Source organism: Galendromus occidentalis, unplaced genomic scaffold (assembly GCF_000255335.2).
Source record: "Galendromus occidentalis unplaced genomic scaffold, Mocc_1.1 scf7180000077431, whole genome shotgun sequence".
Classification (NCBI taxonomy): Eukaryota; Metazoa; Arthropoda; class Arachnida; order Mesostigmata; family Phytoseiidae; genus Galendromus; species Galendromus occidentalis.
Window position 1 is genome coordinate 20,427 of NW_003805419.1, and position 23,940 is coordinate 44,366.

Consider the following 23,940-nt stretch of genomic DNA (forward strand, 5'->3'; position numbering starts at 1 on the left):
TCCCGAGATTTCACTCCCGGCGCTCATCACTTTCCGGCGTTCCGATAGAAAGGCACAGCTCGATCTGGAAATTAATTCCTGAACTTGGAACTTGATTCCTGTTGCCGTTGCCATCAAGTAGTGCGGATCGAGCCCAATGATCGTTTGGAACGCCGCCCACGACGTAGAATCGATTCTGGTCTGCTGGTAGCTCCGTTCGAAACGACTCGGGTGGCGAAATTGGATCGAGTGTGCTCAGATCCCGAATCGGTATGTTTGCTATACGGCTTCGAAAGGACGCTCCAACTCACCTGCGTCGAAGGTCCGAGGCATGCATGGAGTAATTCTTTTGCATCAACGAACGACAGAATCCGAGCCGTATTACCTAGTGTTCGGTGAAGCCGTACCCGCGCGTCGACGTCGGCTTCAATCTGAGCCGATTTGATTTAGGAGTCAACCCGTGGGTGGAATTAATGGCGCTCATATGGCGCGGTAGATTGTGACTCGTTCCTCATATGGGAGCACACATGGCGGATTGTCTAGTCATAGTCACAGGAATAGGCCCAAGACGGGTGGCTTCCGGAGAATGTTGTGCCAGAGACCGCTTTACTCATAGATAGGCCGAGCCCATCAACGCCACGGGGATCCGAATGGCTGCGCGGTATGCATCTTCCGCTGAACGGAGATACTTGATATTTTTGTGAATAGCCATGGGTAGCTGGTACTATGCCTGGTCGAGGCATAGACACCCTAAGCCGAGGATCCGATCGGTCAGGAATAAAAACGAGCTCTTGATTTCCTCGAGGCTCGAGAGAGTACAGAAGCTGACGTCAAGAACATCTCTCACAAGTTACAAATGTCATTCTTGTCTCCAGAGTCTAATTGGAGACTTGATACATCGAAGAGCATGAACACAGATTTTCCGTCGGGGAGAACACACTCATCCTCATCTTTGATGCTTGAAAGATCGGCGGTGGCAATTTTCATTTGTGCCGGGCAGGAATGAGCAAAGAGCGTCGTCATCGCTCGCCGACGATTTGTTTCGCTGAATCAACTGTCATCACTTGGCATCGAGGTCGCTACAGCCACGGCGAAGGGAGTGCTTTATCGGAGCCAGAGTTCACTTTATTCATCGAGAAAATATATTAGAACAGTGGAACGATTTCTCAGCAGCACGGTCTCTCGACATGAAGTCTTCGCAAATGAGCGACAAATGAGTTTCAGCCCAAAAATGCCGTGCTGTTCCCCTTCCTCGACCTAACGGGGAACGGGGAACAGTCATATTGGCGACATCCAGAGTCGCTAGTCGGATCGCCCACATCGAGAGATGTACTTGAAAAGGCCGGGCTAGCTCCCAGAGCATATTTGATATTTCGCTTTCGACTCGTTTCTTCTCTGACGTCAGCGTCGAATGAAAAGGTCGACTGCTCCATATCTGAGGGATGATTCCGAAACTCGCGATCTCAAGGAGGACGGAACCAAGTTCTCCGCGGGTCGTCACGCGACTAGTCTCGAAGAGTTGAAGCTAGATGCTGTGGTATTAATTCCTCCGGCTCCGATGGATCTTCCTACCCAAAGAGATTATCGGCACGATGAGATAGCTCTCCTCCCGAGGACGAAGGTTCGAGAGATATTTTGAATTCAGCATCGATCCCTCCCGGGGAACGAATCGATCATATTCTGGACGCGTCCACGACAATTTTCGAGGCTAATTTATCTTCACATCCTTTGTCCCGGCTCTTCGGTGACGCGGCCATCTACGTCGTCGTCCTCCTAGAGCTCCCAGCTAGCTACGACACAATAAAACTCCATCTCGGAGGAATTAGTTGTCGAAGCTCATGAGGAAACCGCAGCACGGTCGAGCGGAGCCTCTCAAATTGTAGAGAATGAAGACGGAGCTCCGCAACAGCTCATTCTTCTCACGGGAGGTGAAACTCCTCCGCCCGCCGGTCATTGAACAGGAAAGATCTCAGGGCGATATATCGGAGAAATAGGAGAGTACCATGCGATTCTTAGACTTCGACCCCGCGAGCGATGGGATACCTTTCCGACCTTCCCTGGCGCGTACCCGAGATTCCCCCTCGTGGGGACTGGACTAGGATTGTAAAAAGGCTGAGAACTGGAAATGGCGAGCCGCTTTTATCCTTTGAGGAAATTAATGGGAGTCGAAGCCTTGGTTTGATTTGCCAATGAGCTCTCGGCCCGGGAGTGCATAATTCCTTTCGTCTACGGAACCGTGGTTGCGACCAACAATCTCTGAGGTTGCCCAGGATCCGGCGGACAGTACTGGAGACGAGGACACTCCCGAAGCAGCGAATGCAGCTGGTGGTTCCTGCTCTCCGGCCTACAGCCGGAATCACGCCCTCTTCCTCAGTGAGGACCCAGCAGCGAAGCGTCTTTGAGGCTGAATTCGCTTCGGAGAGTCGGAGTTGGAAACTCCCTATCCAGTTGACCATTTCATCGACTATCATCTGAGGATAGGCACCGGTAGCACGAAGACCCCCACGTCCAACCCAGGAATGGGCTCGGACTTTGGATGACCTCCCCGCTAGCGCCACCCCTGCTCCGCGACAGGGACGGCGATCGTCCTTGCTCATTGGAGCTCAGTCTCTGTGTTTCACAAGAAAATCACCCGAATACGACTCCGGAGGCTCGGCTTTTTTTTCGAGAGGTAGAAGGAACTTCTTTGGATGTCAAAGCGACCTCAGCAACGTACACCTTCGAGTTTGTTGACGAACGGCCTCCGCCGTTCCACACGGTAGCGGGTCTTTGCGCCAGCCCAAGAGAATTGTCAACTACCCACGCCTCGGCTCCCACCGTCAGGACTTACACGGAGTGGAATCTTCCGCGACGTGCCTTCCACTTGACTCTCGCTTCGCCCGTGCCAAAAAGTCCAAGGAAGCCTGAAACTCTCGATATTTCAAAAGAGAATCGACGCCCCACGGAAATTTCTCCTCGGCTATAACTATCAGCTCTTGATCCGAAAATAGGTGACCCGGATCGAGATCGTCTGTTTCCACTGGCTAAGACCATTCATGCTAGCGAGTGGAATACCGACCTGTACTGGGAAACTGTTGTCGAAAGCTCTTCTCGGTTTTAGCGTAAGTCGCCATAAAAGTCCTTTCGATTTGCCAACGGAGGAATGCGACCTCCAATAACGAGGAATAGGTCAGCCCGCCCGGGATTTCCGAGCTCCTAACTTTATTTCCTCCCTCACGGGGGACATGTTCGGGATCGAGTGGACCCACTTGAATGTTATCTATGTTTAGCAACTCGAATGGAGTCAAGCTCTAATGAAGATCGCTTGTCGAAGGTACGCGCGGTAGGGAGAGAGCATCTGGCGGAACATTAACAGCCGGACACCACTCCGAAATGCCAACGAGTCGGCATCCCATGAGGCCTGGTTTCATCTCCTGCAGGCTTCAATAGATGTGTCTAATCGATTAAGTCTGCCGACTCGGGTTGATGTTTGAGGAGGTGTGAGGCTGTATCGAGAAGTCCTGGAGTCTCGCCGAGTCAATTGCGTCGGAGGTCACCTCTCCTTGGACTTGGATACGAGGAGACGGCATCCATGTCGTCTACATGAGTCCGTCTACGGTACTCGAGCCAGCAGCGAATGCGTTTCGACGTTTCCTCCGCGGAGCCTCCGCTGAACTTCATAGAATGCTCTGTTGTTCTTAGAGATTATTCGCGTCGCGGAGCGCTAGCATAACATCCGAACGAGGTCGACGGCACTGAGCTAGTTGCTCCATCAAGGAAAAAATCCATTACCGCGCTGTTCTCTGATCGCTCGCTGTCAATTTGTCGACGACGTCGCCGGGAAAGTTTTTATCGTCTAGGATATTGGACTTTTCTCAAAACCCTATGCTACCGGTTCTGTAAACATACGGACAACGTTTCGGCTATCGGAAACTCGGGCGTCTCATTAAGGATCGACGAAAAATTGATGGGATAATTGGTCGAATGGAGGACAATGTCAAAGAGATAATTCTTCGCTTTATTCGGATAATGAATCGGTCGAACGGAAAACGATATGGTCCTGTCAGAACAGTATCTCCACATTATGAGGCTTACGGTGGCTAGTAATCGAAATAATTGATCCTCCGAGAGCTCGGTCGGCCGAGTGTTGAAACAACGAGGCCCTTGCGCATCGTCAGTGGCTTTTTCCGTGACCTTATTCGCTGTGTGCAGGAGTCATCCGTGCGGGACGGGAGGAAGTTTCCAAGGAAGAAGACTCGCGTAGTTTTATGGCGCGTGTCATTTTTTCGAGTTTCTTCTCTGTGCGTGAGTCTCTGAGTTTTGTTGGTTCAGCTGTCTGCTCCGACTGCATGCCCCGAGCTCGAGTCTCAGCTTGGTAAGCTCGAACGATCTTCAGATCTGGCGGCATTCATGCTTGAAGGCAGGATTTCCATCCGTGAAATCCAATTTTGAGCTTCTAACGAGGCGTGTACAGGAGTGATGAGATCTCTCCGATTGGAAATTCCTTGTTCTCGGGCAGTGTGGAATTCGTGTCCGAATTCTCGAAGCGTTGATCAGATTTGCGTCGGAAAGAAAAGATGTCCAGCATTCCACTGCGTCGCCATCTCGAGGAGCTGCCCCTGAGCGCCCCGCGATCACTAGTCGGATGAGAGAGAGCCTCCCGTCGGAGATATTCGGAGGCCTATTCTTCGACTCCCGAATAAACTCCAGAGCACCATCTCTGGAAGCTTCCTCGAACAGAGAAAGCCAAGATTGAGGTCTGAAATCCCCTCCGGAAGCGCATCTGCGAGCAAGGAATGACTTCTCTCGAATATCCGAGCGGGATTAGGTAGCATCAGAATTTCATGAGATGCAGATTTCTCGTTCTGTGTCCGTCTGAGAACTTCCGAACGGATCGAGAATCAGTCTGGAACCTAGAGACGACAGCCACCGATTCCGCTTCTCCGCTATGCCCCAATTCGCTAGATTTCAGAATGAACGCTTAGTCACTCCTTTCGTCATCGGTCAATCTTTTGTCCGGTCGAGCGAAATGCGAAATCGATTTGACGCTATGGGAAACGAGAGGCTAAATAAAGTCGGAGTCTGATTCACGTCAGCTCATCGTCTCACGCTCGAGGGAATAGAGGTCAAGTTGCTTCTGGAATCTCCGCTCATCATTGCGGATTACAAAATGGAGATGAAATCGTCCGCGAGGTTGCTCTCCTAACATTCAGATTCACCCTCCCGTTCCATGTTACAGAGGATCCGGAGGATTTTTTCTCTGAAAATTGTTTGAGGACTTCCAGCCAGACGGCTCGTGCTCTTGAACGAAGTTGATCAGCTCCGCAATGATGGAATACTCCGCATTGTTCCACTGTCCTGATTTAATTACTGCCCGGGGGCGGATCGCGGCGCAATAGCAACGTTGAATGGGGTTGCTTTTGAAGGGGGAATTTTGAAATCTCGATCGTTGGTGCGCGTTGCCGCCGTGCCGTTCATCCGAGTGCTTGTCCGCCACAATCATTGCGCTCGGGTCCATCCATAAATGATTGTGAGCCCATGGCCGGGGGCTTCCCGCCCCGGGCCGATTACCATCGGACGGATTACGGAGCAGAGGAAGACTCTCAGATGCGGAGCTTTTCGGAAGGATAAGCGTTTCGATTCCGTGCGCAACTGTTGCGAATAAGCTCCGAGGAGGAAAGCGGAGTGAGTCCGAAGCTCGAGTACCGATCGACCGATAGTGCCCGGCTCAGAACGGCGGCTCGGCTTTGAGAGAGCCTCAGCGTCCTTCGCAGATAAGCAGCCGCCCTCAGTCCGTTCCGCTTCGGGAGAACCCCTCCGTAAGGCATAAGGCGAAGTGGAAAGTCTCTCATCGTCCACTCTCCGACGAGATGCACGAAAATTGCTTGGCTGCCGCTAGCTGCTGATCGAATCGTAGATCATTCGGACGATGAGTGAGTTGCGAAATGGATTAATGCTCGGAAGAATCATCTGAATGACAGATCAGGGTCGGCGTAAATTGGTAGAGCAATGTTTGATAAGGTTGAGGACGATGCAGCACACGTCAGCGAAGCAGAGGCGCTGAGCGGCGTTTTCCCGCGTGCCATTACTGACTTTTCCTGATAACATCTGTTGTTTCCTCGCGAAGAGATTGGTCGCAAGGAAGTCACTATCGACTTCAGCTCCGACCTACTAATGTGGACGAATAAGTTTTGCGTTTATGAGTTTCTCTCTTACACTCACTCGGAATCCCTGCGAGTGATCTCCTGCTCACCCTGTCGCCGGTCTCTCGACTAATCAGAGCCGTCATGACGGACGCGTAATGGTGTGGTGCTGCACATTCGGCAGCATTCGATTGTGAAGTCCTTGTCGTATCTGATCGACGAAGTCGTCGAATATGTGATTCTTGAACTCATCTCCCGCCCATGAATTCTCGTCATCATTGGCTCTCGATCGGAAGAGTTGTTTCGCGCGACAAGGGTTCGCATTTCAGTCGGGAGTCGGTCCCGGATGGCGTCTCTGACGAGAAGAAGGTAACGTCGAGAATTCGCCATCGTATTCGAAGGTTTTACAATCGTTGGCGAGCCGGCCACTTCCTCTGACAAGCACTCCGAAGATGCCATCATTGCAGAAATATTATTCACAGCTCTCCGGGAGCGGCCTCCAAAATACTTCGAACGGTCCTGAATACCTTCCAGAAATGAGTCTTTCAACCGCCGTTAAAACACGGCTCCAACTTTGATGCATTCGGAACCGGCATCGAGAACTCCTATCTTCGCAAAAGAAGGGACTCCCAGTTTCCGGAACTGTTCCGTCTTGATCTCTGCTGTTCCCGCGACCTGAACTCCTGACCCAGCCGTATCGGATGGTGCGGAATCTATCGGCTTGCGCAATCGTTACCGTACCCGAATTCCAAGCTGTCGGTCTTCCGCCTCAGTTCGCGTTCCTTTATCTCCATCGTCTGGAGGTGGAAGCATTCATGGAGTCATAAATCTTCTCGCAACGACGAGAACCCCCTTTCCGGCCCCCGGGCTAAGAGAACATTTCCTGCGACGGAGTGCCAGAGTAATGTCTCCTATTGTGTCCATAGCAGCTTCACGATTCGTCGGACAGAACATCAGCGCTCAAGCAGTCAATGCTGGTCCTCCTCCGATGGATCTGACTGCGCCGACGGATCGTCCCATCGCTATGTGATTGCCCCTCTTAACAACCGACACGATGAGAGGAGAAGGCCGTCGGAATCACGCAGTTTTCGCAATTCTCGAATCCGGAATTCTCTTGTCTATTGTCACCGAACTTTCCTCGGAGTGTTTGTTCCATGGGGTTCCTGAGGGAAAAGCTTGAATTCGAATCCGAATCGATCTAGATGGCGGATCATGTTTCATAGAGCTCTCGAGGAGGTATCAGGAGAGCTACTGCTCGCCCATCACGAGCGAGAGATTATTCTTCCGCCCATCATCAAGGCTGTTTCCATGCATCCCCTGGCGAGCGACGTGTTCCTGAAATTGTTCCATCTACCCCAAAAAGGGACGTCCTATTGGTTGTTCTCCCAACCCCGAAGATCGAGATGAGCTCCTTCGACCGCGAAGTCTGAGGTACGCGACGGGCGGCAGATGCTGGCAAGGTTTCACGAATTGGTTCGAGAAGCCATTCCGAACTTAAATTCAATTTGGCGTAAAGCAGCTGTTACCACTTTCCACCCCTGGTTTCCTGACTTTTTCCGTCGTTCGCTTTGTCTGTTTGCCTTTCCGGCAGCAATCACACACGGAGCGACCACCATTCGTCTCTGCGAAAGCTCTGCGACATCTCTCAGGGAAGACCTCTCTCACGGCTCAAGTTACTCGACGTTTCCGATTTTCCTGAAACTTTTCCCAATTCATGGAAGCCCCGTTCGGGACCGCAAGCGCGGATGATTCCATTGTGTCCTTTTCTACCTCCTGGTTTCTTCCTGGCTCTGGAAATCAAATTCACTTTGGTTTCACGCATGACGACTCGCCTCGTCAGAGATCGGATCCGAAGGGACAGTAACTACCTTGGTTCAGTCGATTCTAAAAGGATATCTCGAAAAGCTTGACTGCTAGGGCGCTCACACGTCTCGCGCCGCTCTGAGAGGGATCGTCTACGAGCCGTTGCGAACGAGTCAGGATGAATGCACGTCTTTTAACTGTGCGCAAACCCTCGCCCTTCTGATGCCATGCCGAAAGAAAGGGACCTGAGCCCTCCATGAGAATAGGTGTCAGGATCGAGAGGTCTGACTGAGAGTAGCGTATTCAGCGCTATTGGGTCATTAGACGAATGTTTACATGACCGCCGACATCTCTCTCTCGTCGCCCACAGCTCTAGTTTCGCTCGGAGTTGTCTCGAAAGCTAAGCCCCGAGAGCATAAACTAGTGCTCCCTCCCTGATCGAGCGGCGACTAAACGTGACAATCTGCCACGTCGCAATCTTCACGATCAGCATCGCTGTCGACCTAGCGGTTTGAGTCGCCGATTCATCGGAATCGACCTCGATGAAAGGTCCGCCGTCGAGATGCTTGTTGACCTTAGGGCGGGAAGTCTCACGGTTGGTCTTTTCATCGGGTCAATTCTGAAGGAAGGCGCTTCGCTCATATCGCTCGACGCCGACGTTCTCATTCGGCTGCTAAACATCCGTTTGGTCATTCGTTCGGTGGGAAGGGCCCCATGGGAGTAGATGTGAAGCTGAATCCTGTCCGAAGTCACCATCAGCTCTTTTCCGAGTGTCAGCAACTCGGTGACTCCTTCTAAATTCGACTTGGGTGTTATGTCTTGACGTGATCGGATACGTGACAGGGGAAGTTTTGAGCATGGGAGTGGTGTTGCACAAATAAAGATTGATGCATCACGTTCATGGTACAGGTGGCGCGGAATGCTGACGGCGGCGTCCGAGCGCTTCTGCCATCTCGGACGGAGACAGGGAAATAGCGGGCAGTAGCGGTTCAAAGTCCAATTATTTCCTCCTTGCGGGAAGGGCTCGTGCTTGCTATTTTCCTTCGAGATGGTACATTCGAATCAAGAAATTCCTCCTTTGCCCAGACCGTCTCATGGAACTTCTACGGGAGAAGAGGAGCATTTCGCTGCTAGAAACGAAGCAAACCTTGCCTCGTCTGCTCCTCCCTGGCTCGCTCGCTCGCTCAGCGTCGAGAACTTGATGACGCCGCTGATGGCCACTATACAGAAAGCACGTACGCGTCCGGTAGAGAGATGATCTTGGCTTTCGGCGTTTGCGCTTTCTCTCGATGACCTCGCGTCGTCCTCCTCTCCGTTCCGAGAGCACCCTGACACGCTACGGAGTGCGCGAATCCGCCCGCGGGCTTGGCTCGAACGAAAGCACTTTCGACTGATGATCTTTTTTGAAATTGCTCTCATATTTTGCGAATATGATTTCGCCATCAGAATCTCCACAGGCGTTTCAGTATTCCTCGGAAACAGTTTCCCCAAGGGAAACAATCAGAGCTTCCGGCGGCAGGCGGGCTAGTATTGCTCGACGTTTCGTCGAAAAGAGGCTTTGCAGAGGAGTTTGTTTCCTCCTCGGCGTAAGTAAAAAGAATCGAGTTCGCCCGTCGGGAGGAAGCAATCCTCCTCTCCCTGAGGATCTGAAAATTCTCGATAGAGAGACGTCTGGAACGATTCCGATGGAAGATCTCCGGAACTTCGAGCAAAACGCATTTCGACTTCGATGGAAGTTTATTTCTAGACAATCATCCAAGAGATCACATTTCGGATCAACCACGACCAGCTGACGTCGATACTTCAATGATTGGAGGTCGAACAATTTGGACACATCATCAAGCGTCTCCGTCCATATGCTTTCTCGATCGTGTTTTCCATCTTATTAAAATTTCCGTTCAAACCAATGCTTATCATATATCCCGTGACATGAATGACCTCAGTGTTTCGGACAAAGCACAGAGTACTCGACGACTATGTACGTACCTAATACTCCATGACCGGCATTTCAGAGATCAATCAAGGCACCCGACCGGAGATCACCTCGAGCTCATCAATTCAATCCGTGGTTAAGTTTTTCATCAAATCGGACGTTCAAGTAGTTTTTCACTTTGCGGTCATATAGGGGCATCATTCAACGCTTTTTGTACGCGTTCGGAATATTTGAGTGTCGTTCATCTCTTCTTCAGATTAGACTCATGCGTCGGACTCGGCCTCGGGCGAGGCTCGTGAGGGAATTCGATGCTCTTGTAGCGAAAAATATTTTACGAGCCTCAATTACGTCAATAACGTAGATCACGTGAAGGACCTCAAACTTGATAACATTGAACTTCCTCCGTTTTGAACATCATTTTAGCAAACACTAAACTTCAATGGGTAGACGAAGACTTTGTTTTTCAACGCTTACCTTAGGTCATTCTTATGCTATGTACAGCAGGCCAGATATCCTCCTCTTCGATCGATATCCTAGATATACATGCCAAGCTCTCAAAAAATTAGGCCTGAACTCTCCCGCGTGATTTTCGAGCTCCTCTGGTTCGGCGGGAGCCGTCTGAAGCTCGACCATAGAGCGCCGACCGAGCCAGACCCTATTGCACCGAGGGGACCTGGGCCAGAGAGTTCTCAATTACCGGCGACTGGCGGATGTCGATCGAATTTCAATATCATCGCTTAAAGGCCATGTGCTGCCCTCGCCTGTTGCCCGTCAGTATTTTGTGGAAGGCGTTCCGGAAGTCGGGACTGAACAAAGTGTAAATTATGGGATTCAACATCGAGTTGATGTAACCCAGCCAGAGGAACAGGGAGTTGACGGCTCGAGGGACTTCGCACGTTTCGCCACATACCGCACTCACGAAAGCATTCACGAAAAACGGAAGCCAACAGACAACGAACACTCCAGTGATGATGGCCAGGGTTTTCGCGGCCTTGCGCTCACGTTTAGCTTCGAGCGTTTCCTTGTGGGAGACTCGAGCTGGCTTAGTCACTATTGGTGCTCCTAAATTGTTACCGACCGTCAGACTGGTGCTGGGAGACGCTTCGTTTTGACCGTTTGCGCCATGGTTCGCGTTGGCCAACTTGGGGCTGTCCCCCGTTTGGATGACGGAAATTTCGCATTGACCGTCAGAGATCGGGGGCGAAGTCAAACCCGAGTTCACACTGACCGTCAGAGGGACTTTTGCTCCTGGTTTGTGTCGGATCCGATTCCTCGCAACCTGATATATTTTCCAGTAGAGTAACAGTGTTACTATCAGAGGCCCATAGAAACTCGTTGCGGTTGCGAATATTTGATACGCAGTATCTTGACTTACTAAACAGATTCGGTTCGCTATTCTCGTCGCGTAGCCGTGGTCTTTCCAGCCGAAAATCGGTGCCGACGATATGATCAACGAGGCGCCCCAAACCAGCAAGATTATGTGACGTATATTACTTGCGTTCCGTTGGCGGACGTAGTCGACGCTCGTGACCGTTCGGTAGCGGTCCCACGCGATTGCGAGGAGGTGCAATATGGACGCAGTGCAACAGAGCACATCGCAGCAGGTCCACATGTCGCAAAGTACGGCCCCGAGAGTCCACCCGCCTTTGACCTCATCGAGCGCGGCAAGAGGCATTACAAGGCACGCCACCAGAAGGTCGGCGACACCTAATGAAAGTACGAGATAATTCCCGACCGTCTGCAGATTCCGTTCCAGGAAAATGGCCATGAGAACGAAAACGTTGCCTATGATAGTTGTCAAAATGATCACTCCCAACAAAATTGAAATCAACACCGTATATACTAGACTAGGCGCGTCGGAGCTGTCCGAGGCCAAAGTCGAATTCGAGGTTCCGAGCCACTGTGCAGATCCATTGACAACCTGAGTGAAGACAGCTGAGGTTGTGACATCAGCAGCTGACGTCGAGCTTAGCATAGCATCATCCATCTCTTTGCCTACTGTTGATTCATGGTACATTATAGCGCGCTGAATCGAGCGATTCATTCAGATCACACCGGATCCTCACTCGATCGATTTGTGTAGCTGCGAGTAACAGCACAGGAACATCAACATCGAGGATGAAGACGACGACGATGACGTCGACGACGTGAACGACGACAACAACGATGGCACCAAACACAATGACGGGAACCTTCCCCACCACCGTCGCCGCCTCCAACACTTCTCCTCAGCGAAACACATTCATGTTAGTAGAACTTCAAATCCGTTCGTGAGTGTCCTTCGCTAACATCGGGAATTATTCGGTGCAGACAATCGGAGCTTCCTCGGGATGGCTGGCCCGCGAGGCCTTTGGGTTACCGGGATATATCCGAATCTGAAGCGCTGATCGATAGATGTAGACTCAGTTTCGAGGAATACCGAAACGAGATCGAATTTTCCGATCAGCGAATCTCCAGCGAGTAGATCATCGTCCGCGTAAGCTTGGAGTTCCGATCCTCGTCGGGTTAAGCCTCGATTCCTTTGGTGCGAGACCGCTCATGGTACTACAAGCGTTCAGGCGTCGAGAACCCCGTCTGGCCGAGATGAAATAGAACGTCGGCTGCTCCACTGGATTCTGCTGCTCCGGAAACTTTGGTGATCGCTTCCACGGAGGTTCAGGCACTTCGAGGTGACACACTGATCCGGTCCTACTTCCTGAAAAGAAACGAAAAATGAAGTTCATTGAGGAGGACAAAAGTTCCCGTGGACTTGGCGGAATTTCCGCCATCAAGCTACAGCGTTCTTGGAGGCTAACCGCGCTCATCGTCGTCCATCCGACCTTCCTGATTTTCTCGATGAGCTCCTGCGGAACGTGAATTCATCATTTCGGAGCGGGACCCACAGCACGGGAGACTGTCTGAGCGGTCGAATCGGGAGGTTCTTAGGAACCAGAAAGAAATATACTTGACAAGCCCGAGCCGCGACCTTCGTACCGCAGAATATTTCGACTACGCTAACAACCGACGCGACCTCGGAGCGTCGCAAAGTCCACACTACGACAGAACAAAGGCCACCCTTGCAGAGACCTCCTCCGGGGAACAAGGACCACGGGGAGGGTTCTGATCCTCCTAATCCTCCGGGAGACAAACAACTTGGAGCGAGCAGAAATGTTCCAATTCATCTCGCGACACAAGCTTTCCGGGTTGACACGTCGGAGGGCACGTTTTCTCCCTGGCTGAGCACTGAACTCTTCTATCCGCTACTCGTCGACGCTCCTCATTGTGGCATTGTCACATCTCGTCCACAAAGTTCTGAACTAAAGGAAATGGTGTATTAATGAGTTGAGTACTTTTCGACACTCGCGACGGGGATAGAGCTCGACGGCATGCCGATTCGTCAACCGGAACCAATGGCGCGTCGGAATGTACACCGATTGTAAATGTACACCTTAGGCAGCCTTGGAGCACTCAGGTCACAGCTGCCGTTTCCAATGAGGGCACCGAAGGTTACTCGGTACGAACGCCTTCGGCGATAAGCTTCCAGCAGCAACTTTTAGTCGCAAACGTGATCCTTGTCCAGGGTCGGAGGAGGAGCCGTTAAGGGTAAGCTGGCAAAATGTTCCACTATTGCAGCGTTGCACATCAGTGCGGGAAAATGACCGAAGGTTTCGACTGGTTGGCGAGATTTTGCAGGGAAAAATCCCGTTCCTTTTCAGGTTGTCCCGGCAACCGATTATCCTAGCAAACCCGCGTTGCATCGCCTCTGTCAATGAAGTACCCACTTGATTTGCGCTCCGAAGCGCTACAAGTGACACCGGCAAGTAGTATCGCCGTGAATTCACGAGAGCCTCGTTCGAGTTCGCGGAAATCGGGGCTTCTCGGATTATTCGCCTTTCCCCACTGCTGCAAACAAACTTCCAGTTTCCGGAATCAGCCGGAAGGTCAGAGGGAAGAATTCCATCAGCGATAGAATCCTGATTGGAGTGTAGTTTATAATACGAAAAATAAGCCGAATGAAGCTCTCCATCGCCGGTTGCTCAGATTTCTTCCCTCGGTCCGGAGCGGGCTCTCCCTTCTAATTAAAGTGTGCTAAATAAGGTCGGGTCGAGGAACCGGCAGACCCGATTGGCCTTTCTCTTGAGCGGATTCTTTTCAACGTTCCGTTAATTTGATCAAGTGATCTCAACCGTTTGACGTCCGTCCCGTCACCGCACAGCCTTGTCCAGATGTCAAGTGTTCCCGCACTTCGGTCTGTCCCGTCTTGGCACCGATCAAGAATTATCACACTGGACCGACGGGTTCGACAAGCTCTATTTGTGATCGTCAAGAAAACACGAATCACAGAGAGAACAGAGACGGTGCGGCATTTTTAGCTCCCCGAGTGGTGCGCGTTCAATTTTTTCGAGCTCTGCTTAGAGTGAAAGCCGTCTCCGTTTCATCTGTCATCTGCAGACTAAAGTTTGAAGGCTACTATCAAGGGGAAACTTTTGCCTAAATGACTTCGCGGGTCCTCTCGAGCGGACGCACCGTCAATGTGATTCCACGCATGAGAATCCAAATTCGGTCTCCGGCTCTCGGTCTCATTAAATGGCCAAGATTGTTCAAGTCTCTCGTGCTCCTGCTGGCGATGCGGAACGAGAACGATCCCGATCAAATTAAATCAAGGATGATCACATGCAGGCTTCAACGAACACCTCGATGAACTACGTTGGAGCTCATCTTCAGAACCCGCATGTTCCCGGAGGGTCGGATGACTTATTTTTACTACGGCGACAGGTCGTTCGTTCTCGATTCGAGACGCGATGACCTCGATTACATGGCTTTCGATTTGTCAGCCAAACTATCCAGAACGTTCAGAGGGAAGAATACAAGAATTTTCGGAGCCTCCTCTGCAGCAGAGAGATCGACGATCAAAATTTTAAAAGTGAAACGTTTCTTGCGCCCTCGCCCTTGCATCGTCTGCCTCTCTCCGTCCGCAGCTTCCGTCCGTGCGTTCCCGGATATCGGGAGGGAACGGGCGCGGGACTTCATTATTCGGGTTCAGAAATGAATACGAGAAAGTTCTCGGACCGCTAAGCGAATGGGAGCATTCATTTCAAACTTGCGAAACATCCGTCGCGGGTCGACGGAAACCATCGGCGCATGAATCTCTAATCGCTCCCGGCCTCGCCGGAGACTTCGTTAAAAAACAAATTGCCAAGAGCGATAATCTCTCGAGGGGAAAGGAACTTCGACTCGAGTAACTGTTGGTCATCTCGCGCGATGCGGAGCACGTTGAGAGAGAATTTCCGCAGCTGCTCCGGTTCCGGGTGTCGGATCCGGAGTGCGACGGAATTGGGGAGTCGACCCTCGTATGGGCCAATTGAGTTCTTCAAATGATGTACCTGATGTTGTTCTCTGTTTGTTAACCTAAAACTCCTCAAAGGCCGAGCAAAACAGCGATGGCCGCGGGCAATTGTGTCATTAAAAACATCCCATTGCGGAGCGACTTGGTCGCTCACGGCTGCCGTCGGAGCCTCCATCGCCCCCGCTCCTGCTGCCGCCGCCTGAAGAAGAAGCAGCAGCAGCGGCGGCGGCGACAGAGCCCGAGCAATTGAAGCACGGCCCGCGCTGCGAAACTTTTCGGAAAAGTTTTAGCAACAGTTAATGAGCTTCGTCGATGCGATCCGTCTCCAACAGCGATCTGTCACGAAGCGCGTATGTTGCGAGGTAGATGGGATCCGCCGCCGGGCAGGAGATTGAAAACAAGAACCCTCGGAATAGAGACGGCCGGGAACGGAGGTCATCTCTCATCGCCAGAAGTTCAGTCAGACGCTCGGTCCAAACCCCGGATCGCTTTCTACGAATGTGGTCGGTATGTTCATATGAGGGTCTCGTCGAAAAAGTTCTGTGGTACGTCCGCAAGAATTTCCACATCATGTCATTCAACGGCTCATCACAAGTCGGCCCCCCAAAACAACTCAAGAAGAAGTCGCGACGTCATGGTGCCGGATCTTCCGATGCGCGCTGATGTCACTTACCGAGAAGCGTGCAAATTATTAGTTGTAGTTCCCGGAACGAACAAATTCGAACGTCACGTCTCTGAACTCTTCCAATATGCGATGACGGTGACAACCAACAAACTTCGTCTCCGTAGATTTAAGTCGGCGTTGCTGCCTCGGAGCTTATCCGGTATTTTGTCTAGACTCGTTGATTGAGCGTAAACCGAAAGTTCAGGAACTATAGAACGGAAGACATTCACGCCACAAAACTCTCCAACGTGAGCATCGACAAACATAAATCGAGTTTCCCGTCAGGAATTTCCGGCGAGCGTGGAATCTCGACGTCCATACGACAGGATTTTGGCGAACTTTGAGCTGCCGACGACGCACTACGTCGAGGTCTGTTGCGCGCGGTGTCGAAATACTGCCGCCGTTGTTTCTGTTCAGATAAGTCCAAACAGCTGAGGGAGTAGACCGCGAGTGACGTGCCGTGTTCATGGTCCCACAACTCCCCAACTCCCGCCGGTTCCCGCGACCGCCCACGGCCCTCTCCGTCCCTTCCCTGTGGATGGGTGAGGGACCGAGCTCAACGACAACAACGTGGGAAAGGAAACATCGGGCTTCGAACAAACGACTGAACCCTCGAACAAATAAACAAACCAACCCATCTTCCTCGGCGAACGATCGCGAGTGAGCGAGCATTATTCCCTCGGAAAAAAAATTCTTCTGTTCTCCGAGAGTTCGACGGGGACGAGAATTGTCTCTCGACACTCCCGATCGGCAACTCAAACTCGATAGCGTTCCTCCTGAAACAAATCCATTGGATTCACAGCGTCGAGCTCTGGAGGGATTTTGCCTGGCTGTAAAATTTCGCAAAAGCGTGCGTCGTTCCGAGAGACATGAATAAAATCTTAGAATTTCGCAGGCTCCCCAGTATCTGCTCTCCTTGGCGTGGAAACGTCACGTTCGGCGTGCGATCACCCTAGCCGGGTCCTTGTTGGCCGCACGAGCTTTTCAGTGTGAGTCACTCTGGCTCGTGGTCGCCCCCTTACCGTGAAACGGTTGGCAGGCATACGTGGAAAGATCAGCGCGTCAGAGGCTACTACCACGTGCAAATGATCGGCTTTCACGGCAATCAGCCAGGAGCGATTTCCCTCTCGCATGGGTATTCTATTTGAAGTTCCAGCCTGACTGAAGTTGTCGCGCAGAGATCCCAACATTCGTCTCATGCTCAAGTAGCTTCTTGATACTAAGCCTCCAGTTCGAAAGATCCACCCTGATCATACACATCCGATGAGTGTCTGCGGAAACTCTGAGCTTCATCCCGGAAGCAGAACGGTGCCGAGAAGATCACACGGTGCGCTCCCTGAGAGCTTTTCTGAGTCTGTCAGGTGTTGACGATGTTCCTCAGGCGTTGCGATCTCTTTCGATAGAGAGTCTTAGCGCTCCCGCTCGGGCGGAAACAGTTTCCAGCACACGGAAACTCTCAGACACTTGGGCGTCGGTCGAGTGCCGCCCCGCTCTCGTGGGAGTGTGGAAACTAAACCCGTTGTGGTATATTGACCAATGATAGAGGCTTACTATCATTAGTGTAGGCAAGCTCTCGTCAAACCCTTCGACGGCTTGTGCCAACCTCGAGCCTTACGTTGATCTCGGCGTAGGGAATGCTCACCGTTGAATCCTCGGGCCGTGGGCCGACTCGTCAAAAACGGTCCCTCACAGCTGGAGGAGCCGTTCCAATCGACGATTCGTCAAAAAACCGTGTGCCACTCTGGTGTACGTTTCTGCAGAGGGGTCGTTGACTCAAAGGTCACGCAGGAGTTCGGAGGCGCAAATTATCGCTACGGGAAGAATTCCTTCAGTCGCCATACGACTGCTACCTTCCCGCGACTCGGTAATGATTTGACGTAACATACTGACGGCGTTAGGAGAACATTTAAGAACTCCCATACTCCCGGACCCAGCCGTTTCCATTCCCCTGATATTGACACTTTTAGGAAGACCAGATGGTATTGAGAAGCTTCGATTGAAGATCCACCACTGGCGGGAGGGGAAAAACCCGGAACCAGCCCGCAGCCTCGTGTGATATCGGAAACCCCGGGAACCGATTTCAGGATGAACCGAGAAAAATATCCCATGGCGGAACATTTTACCGAGCTCTGTCGCTCATTGCCTCGTTCGTGGGGTGAACACTTGAAGCTGTGATCGGCTTCTCACCGTGTAGCTTGTGAGCGGAACAGAGTGTGGGTGGTTGTGTTCTCGTTTCGGACGAGGCGAGACTTCGCCGGCGAGCATCGACCTTGTCGAATCCGATTCCGAGATTAAATAATGCAGATTGAATCGATTCCGAGGAGTGCGACTCCCGAGTCGGCTCGTTTCGAGCTGCCCACGTCGACAGTCACATCGCGTATTCCTTCAGCCTCGCCAAAAAATACGGCATACGTCATGGAGGAGTCTTAGAAGGAGTTAGGAACAAGATCGAATGCGGCGGCATTGATCCCGATTATTTCACTCGCTCCGAGGGAGCTCACGGTTCGCCTCGCGGAATCGCAGCGACCGTATTAAGCGAAAGTTCCAGCGACCCGCTCCGGGGACTTAGTGTTACGAACGTGTTCGCGCATTCCGACTGAAAGGTTGGGATCGAATCTCTGATTGTCGGGTGCAGGCATAGACGTATCGCCGCCGACGTCCCCGCCGCCGTAAACTTGTTGAAAACCAGTACCAGCTTCAAAGAGAGCGGCGGGGGAGGGGGTTCTGGTCGCGAGGGCAGAGTGGAATCGATCAGAGACGGACGAGGCAGCCGCCGATGCGGGGCTGAATACTCGTGCGAAACGATATGTTGTAGTTGTGCCAAAGCGTTTCCCATGCCGGTCTGGAATAACCGCTCACCGGTCCTACGAGCGTTGGGATTAATGTCAGAAAGCTCCGCGACAATGCTATTACCTTCTCTCGATTCGCGTATTCGCAGACTCGCCAGCAGCAGGGGATTCCGCTCGGGGAGGCTGTCTCGCGCCCGCACCGAATTGAGGCTCGCCTCTTTCAACATCGGCGCGACCAACGGTTCCTGCTCACGTCAGCTAGCTGCATGCAAACTTTGGGCCCAAGCGACCACAAACACACCATGGAGCTCCGAGCGGAGCTCATGCTCGATCAGGCTAGGGAGGACGGTACAAAAATTGTCACCGATCCCACAGAACGGGGCGGTCAGTCCCATCCCGAGCCTTCCCGATCCTGGATACTCCGATTGACGCGATTACGAGCAAACGAGAGAGGAATCGGCGCATGGAGTGACAGCTCTTCGCATCGGGGATCACGGAGCAGCGATCATGCGTCGGCGCGTGTTTTCAGAGGAGGAGCCCAGATGTGTGAATTTCATTCCCGAGCAACAGAGTAACGCTCGGAGACCTCGAAGACTCCATGGAGCCGAACAATGAGCAGGACAAGGCCACACGGCCGACAGTCGAGGCTGTCATCCGTGGACGGGACGCTTTTTAGCCCTTAGCACTAGAGACCCGGAACGCACAAAAAGAAAAACAATGTCGATCGGTGTAGCATCGCTCCGTGCAGATCCCCTGTCAGAACATCTCACGAGCGCTACACGCGTCGCCGCCGCGGCTTCTCCCTCGAATCCAGCAAAAAACGTGCGGTCTCTTCGATGTAAACGCGACCCACCGCTTGTCTCCGTCAGATGATATACTGCGAGTGGAGACTGCTCTCCTATGATCTCGATCGAGGTTTTCGTATTCGCTCTTTTCTTTGCCAAGCTTGAGTGAATAGTTTGCGGGGAAAAAAGTGCGCAGAAGCTCCGAGTCCCATTCGGCGGAATTCCTTCCCTCCTGCGAGCCCCGTTCAGTCTCCCCTCTGCTCCACCATGCCATCTTCCTCAAGCGCACGATTTCACGGTCAAGTCCCTCATGAAGAAAGTCCGAATATGTCGGAAGTTCCAACGTACGGGAACGGGACAGTCCGGTAGCCACACAAGCCCTGTAATGAATCTACTTTTTTTGATGAGGACGGATGCTGACCTATCCGAATCGGAGCCAGTCGATCGGAAGGGACAATCTCAAGAAAAGTGGAGCTTTAATGATCGATGCCTGCTGGAATCCGAACCGATCGGTTTCCTCGTTGTCTTCAGGTGCTGTTCTCAGCAGAATATCAGGGATACAGGATTTGCTTCTGCGGATTAGGATCGTCGTCGCGGACGACGACGTCATCATCATCGACGCGATACGGGTTCCGGCGGTAAGAGGACACACTTCGAGAGGATTTTTACGAGAATTATTATCGGGATGAACCCCCGCGAAGCCTCGGGCTGGACTAATTCCAATTCCACCCAGTGCCGGAGATCGAACCATTCCTCGGAGAAGAATAAAAATACGTCAGATTAGAAAAATCAGCTCGGGAGCCAAGTCATCGATTGCCGTCCTAAAAACATCCGGTCTCGATAATAATGGTTCAAGTTTCGGACGCTTGTTATTCGAGTCGTGGGTGATTCCTCGGTGACGGTCCCGGTCGGCATGTTCAAAATGAAGCCCTCGGAGCCCCTCAGAACAGGAGGGAGCCGCGGAACGACTGGGAGCGATTCCAGAAACTTGTGGAATTCGGACTCATTTGGGTCTCTCTTCCTCCGCCGACATCAGTCTTATGTCCCTCGATCCCCGGATTACACGAGCGTTGCGGGAACATCGAACGTCGCGTAAGGTTCTCCGATCCCGAGCTAATGTCCGGGAGCGTTCCGTGAGGATTTCAACCTAAGATTGGAGCGATCGAAAAAGAATCGCGCCAAGTGTCGAATCGTCCATTCTGTTCTTCGTATCGAGGCCGCGACGGCTTCGCTGGAATTAGAGTCACCTGGTGTAATCTCTTACATTCGGAATCGTCTGTGGAGCTTGAGCTCGGCCGTTCTGCAAAACACTTGGACCGGTCCCACGCAATCCGCCTCCTCGCTCGCTCGATCGATCGATGATCCAGTGATTTGTCAAGGAACTTCACTGAGCCTTCGAATTTCTATCAACGACTTTTAATATGGTCAGTCTCGGCTCAGACGCAGACTCTCGCCTCCAATGACTCTACGGAATCCGAAAACTTTCATCGGATCCCTAAACAAAGGGATTCGCAACGGTGGTTGTTTTCTTGTGAGAACGTATTGAGCGAGAAGACATCGATCGTAGAAGATTGGGGCTGTCCTCTCCGAAGCCGATAGAATCACTCCTTTCCCTTGCTTTGAGGATTCTGACGAACAACGTGGCTTCCGCACATGATATATTGATTTCGCATATTTCCGTACGTCGTCATCATCGAATGTTTACGATGCCGCCGGGGTTGGACAATTCGTCTAAACGACCGACCCACGATGTTCTACCCCGACGCAGGCGAATCCGAGCTGGCGCTCGCGGATCTGTAGGCTTCGGCGAGAAAAACATCTTCTGGAAACTTCCTTCAAGGCGAGCATTAGTTTCCGACGTGAAACAATACGTGTATTCAGATAGAGAACCGATAATCACTTACGCGGGTGTCGAAGCCGTACGAGGCGTCGGTGCTGGAGCATTTCATGAGCATCGACAATGTTTAGCGACAGTCGAGAGAACTACATGAAATGGGGATCGCTCCCCTCGGGCGGCATCGGCGTCTCACTGAAATTCTCGCTCGGTGGGAGATCCTCGCAGAAGCTTCCTGTGGGGGAACTTCGTGATTTTCATTCCGTGGAAGTCCGAAATTGAAGCCGTGAGCCTTCGCGGATTCGGTGGAATTCATGATAATGAGTCCGTGGGAGCCCGGAATACCCTAAATTTTTGAGCTGGAGAGCCAATGCCCTGCCGTGGCCAATGTAAAAGCCCACCTGCCAACCCCGAAACGAACACTTTTGCGATCATAGGCATACGTCTCAACTTTTTTCGTCCGCGATACATGAGAGTACTCGAAACTCGCATTCCTTCCGAATAATTTCGCACCGGAGCGCTCGCTGTAGAAATGCGACGCATCATACATACACTGTCTTGCTGATGGACGACCACGGTGCCGACGCTGACGTACGTATGTCAAAGTTTTCGTCAAGTTCGACTTCGCGGTCAGGCGGGTAGGTACTGTACAGCTTGATCTTTCCGTCGCAGTCTCGGAACGACAAGAAGGGATCAAAAGAGTCCAATAGGAGAAAAAGACGACCCTGCGCCAGCGACGGAATCTCCACGTGCATTAGTCGCCTGACTGCATCATTCAGACACAATAGACTGAAAAATACGTCGTTGCAGCACGTATGCGTGCGTCGCGTCGTATGCCTGCCGCGCACTGACGTTCGTCCCGCAACGACCGCGTCCTTTCTGAATCATGAACTTCGTCAGAGTAGAAATGTTTCATGCCTTCATGACTTCGCAACAACGCGGAAATGATAAATGAGGGGACGAGTAAGTCTCGAAAATGACTCCAGACTCTTCCACGTAACGTGCCCAGCGCTCAGACGTCTGTCTCGTATGACAGAAATAAATATCCGGTCTCCTCCTATCTGAAACTCCCCGTGACAAATCACAACTCCTCGAGGATTGCGACGAGCGGCTGTGAACTCAGAACGCACACCGTTATTATCGGAGATAATCACGATGGGGATTCCACGGTGAAGTCGTTCCAAACCGAAAATATCCAGCTTCTCGCTGAGAACATTAATGACACCAGCTCCAAGAGCGAGAAGCACTGGGGTCGATGCGCCTCAGTGAAGGAATCCGGCTGCGGAAGAAATACTCGATTAAATTCTTTCCAAGCTCCTGACGTAAGTAGATTGTGCGAAGGGCGCCGATTTTTCTGCGCCGAAAGCCGATGCAGCTCGGGCCCGTCAGGATCTTTAGGCTTCAGCGGCTCCCATCCAAACACACAGTTCCATAGTGGAGGCAAAAAAGCTCGTCGTGGAGCGTGAATGGGTTCCTGTGGAAGATGCCGCTCCCGGTTTGCTCCCATGCATTCCTTGCCCAACCCATGAGGCGAGCAGTTGATCGGACTTCATTGATTCATCAGCTGTGGGATAGACAAAGGAAATGTTGCTGACCTTGTACGTTCATGCTCACCCGTGAAGCCCGCCTCCCTGGCTGCACAGGAACGTCGTACCCTATGTTACGACAAAGAGCTTATCGCGGAGGGAATCGGAATCTGTAACAGGACTTCTACCTAGCACCGACGCCGACGCGACCGCGAAAATGAAAATCCTGATGCATGATACATATTTCCCAATCGAATCGGGACCGAAGAGGGTTTGGAGTCTCATCAATGGATTGAAACAGCCACAGTTCCCTCATGTCCCTTCACGGCGAACGCTCACAGTCCGAAATCGAGGTCAGCATCGGCGTTGCTTTTGGTAGTAGTTTGGAATCTATTATACACGCTCTTGTGAGTTCACTCTGACTTCAAATCCGGCCCCCGAGTAATTACAACAGGAAAAGCCCTTCCACCAGAAGTCAACTGGAATGCTCTCGCCAGCAGGAATGCTTACCTGGCTGCTCGTCGAGTCAGAGCTGAGAGAACTCGTTCCAAGGCCGCCAGCGTCTCTTCGGAATCACGCTTCTGGCCTCGAATGGAACAAATCGCCGCTGCGAGAAGCCGTGCACTTCAACCCCTTCTCGGGAAAGCGAGGAAATAATGACGGGAGAAGGGACGGAGCCGAGAAAAATAAGGATTCGGAACTTGAAATCCCCTTGTCGTGTTTCTGCTCGCCTCAACAAGCCCTCCGTGTTCTCGTTCAATCAAGATCCTCGAGGATTATCCAGAACTGACCGTTCCCGCTGCAGGCAAGCAAGCAGAGCAGCGGCGTGGCCAGGGACCGCGTTCAATACCCTGCCCCCCAAGCCTCTCGCCAGAGAACCCGCCACCGCAGCAAAAAGCTCGGGAACGGAAAAAAATGAGAGAACAAGAAAGAAAGAGGGGAGAGAGCATTTCCGGAATTTCCGACGGGAGCCGACACCCGTCGTCAACTTGATCTCTGGGGAACTGAGTCGCGGTCTGAGTATGGTGTTGCGGCGAGATGATACCTTACTTTCCGAAGTGCAGAGTACGCAAACCGTGTTTCTCAAAAGTTTTCGATTTTGTTCTGCTCCAATATCTTACGCAAGTTTGCTGAGGAGTTTCGATCCGAATGATAGAAGAGTTAGTCCCTCGTTTTCAC

The 23,940-nt window shown here is 52.0% G+C and overlaps 1 protein-coding gene across 1 annotated transcript; it reads right to left on the reverse strand.

The window, feature by feature from the left end:
• Nucleotides 1–10,567: 10,567 nt before the first annotated feature.
• LOC100898358 (5-hydroxytryptamine receptor 2B-like) lies at nt 10,568–11,854 on the reverse strand. Its single transcript, XM_003742779.1, has one exon. It carries the CDS (start codon nt 11,852–11,854, stop codon nt 10,568–10,570), a length of 1,287 nt encoding a protein of 428 aa, XP_003742827.1.
• Between the last annotated feature and the right edge of the window lie 12,086 nt (nt 11,855–23,940).

Bases quoted from the DNA above. Each gene is read 5' to 3' on its own strand.
- LOC100898358 (XM_003742779.1), bottom strand. From the start codon at position 11,854: ATGTACCATGAATCAACAGTAGGCAAAGAGATGGATGATGCTATGCTA.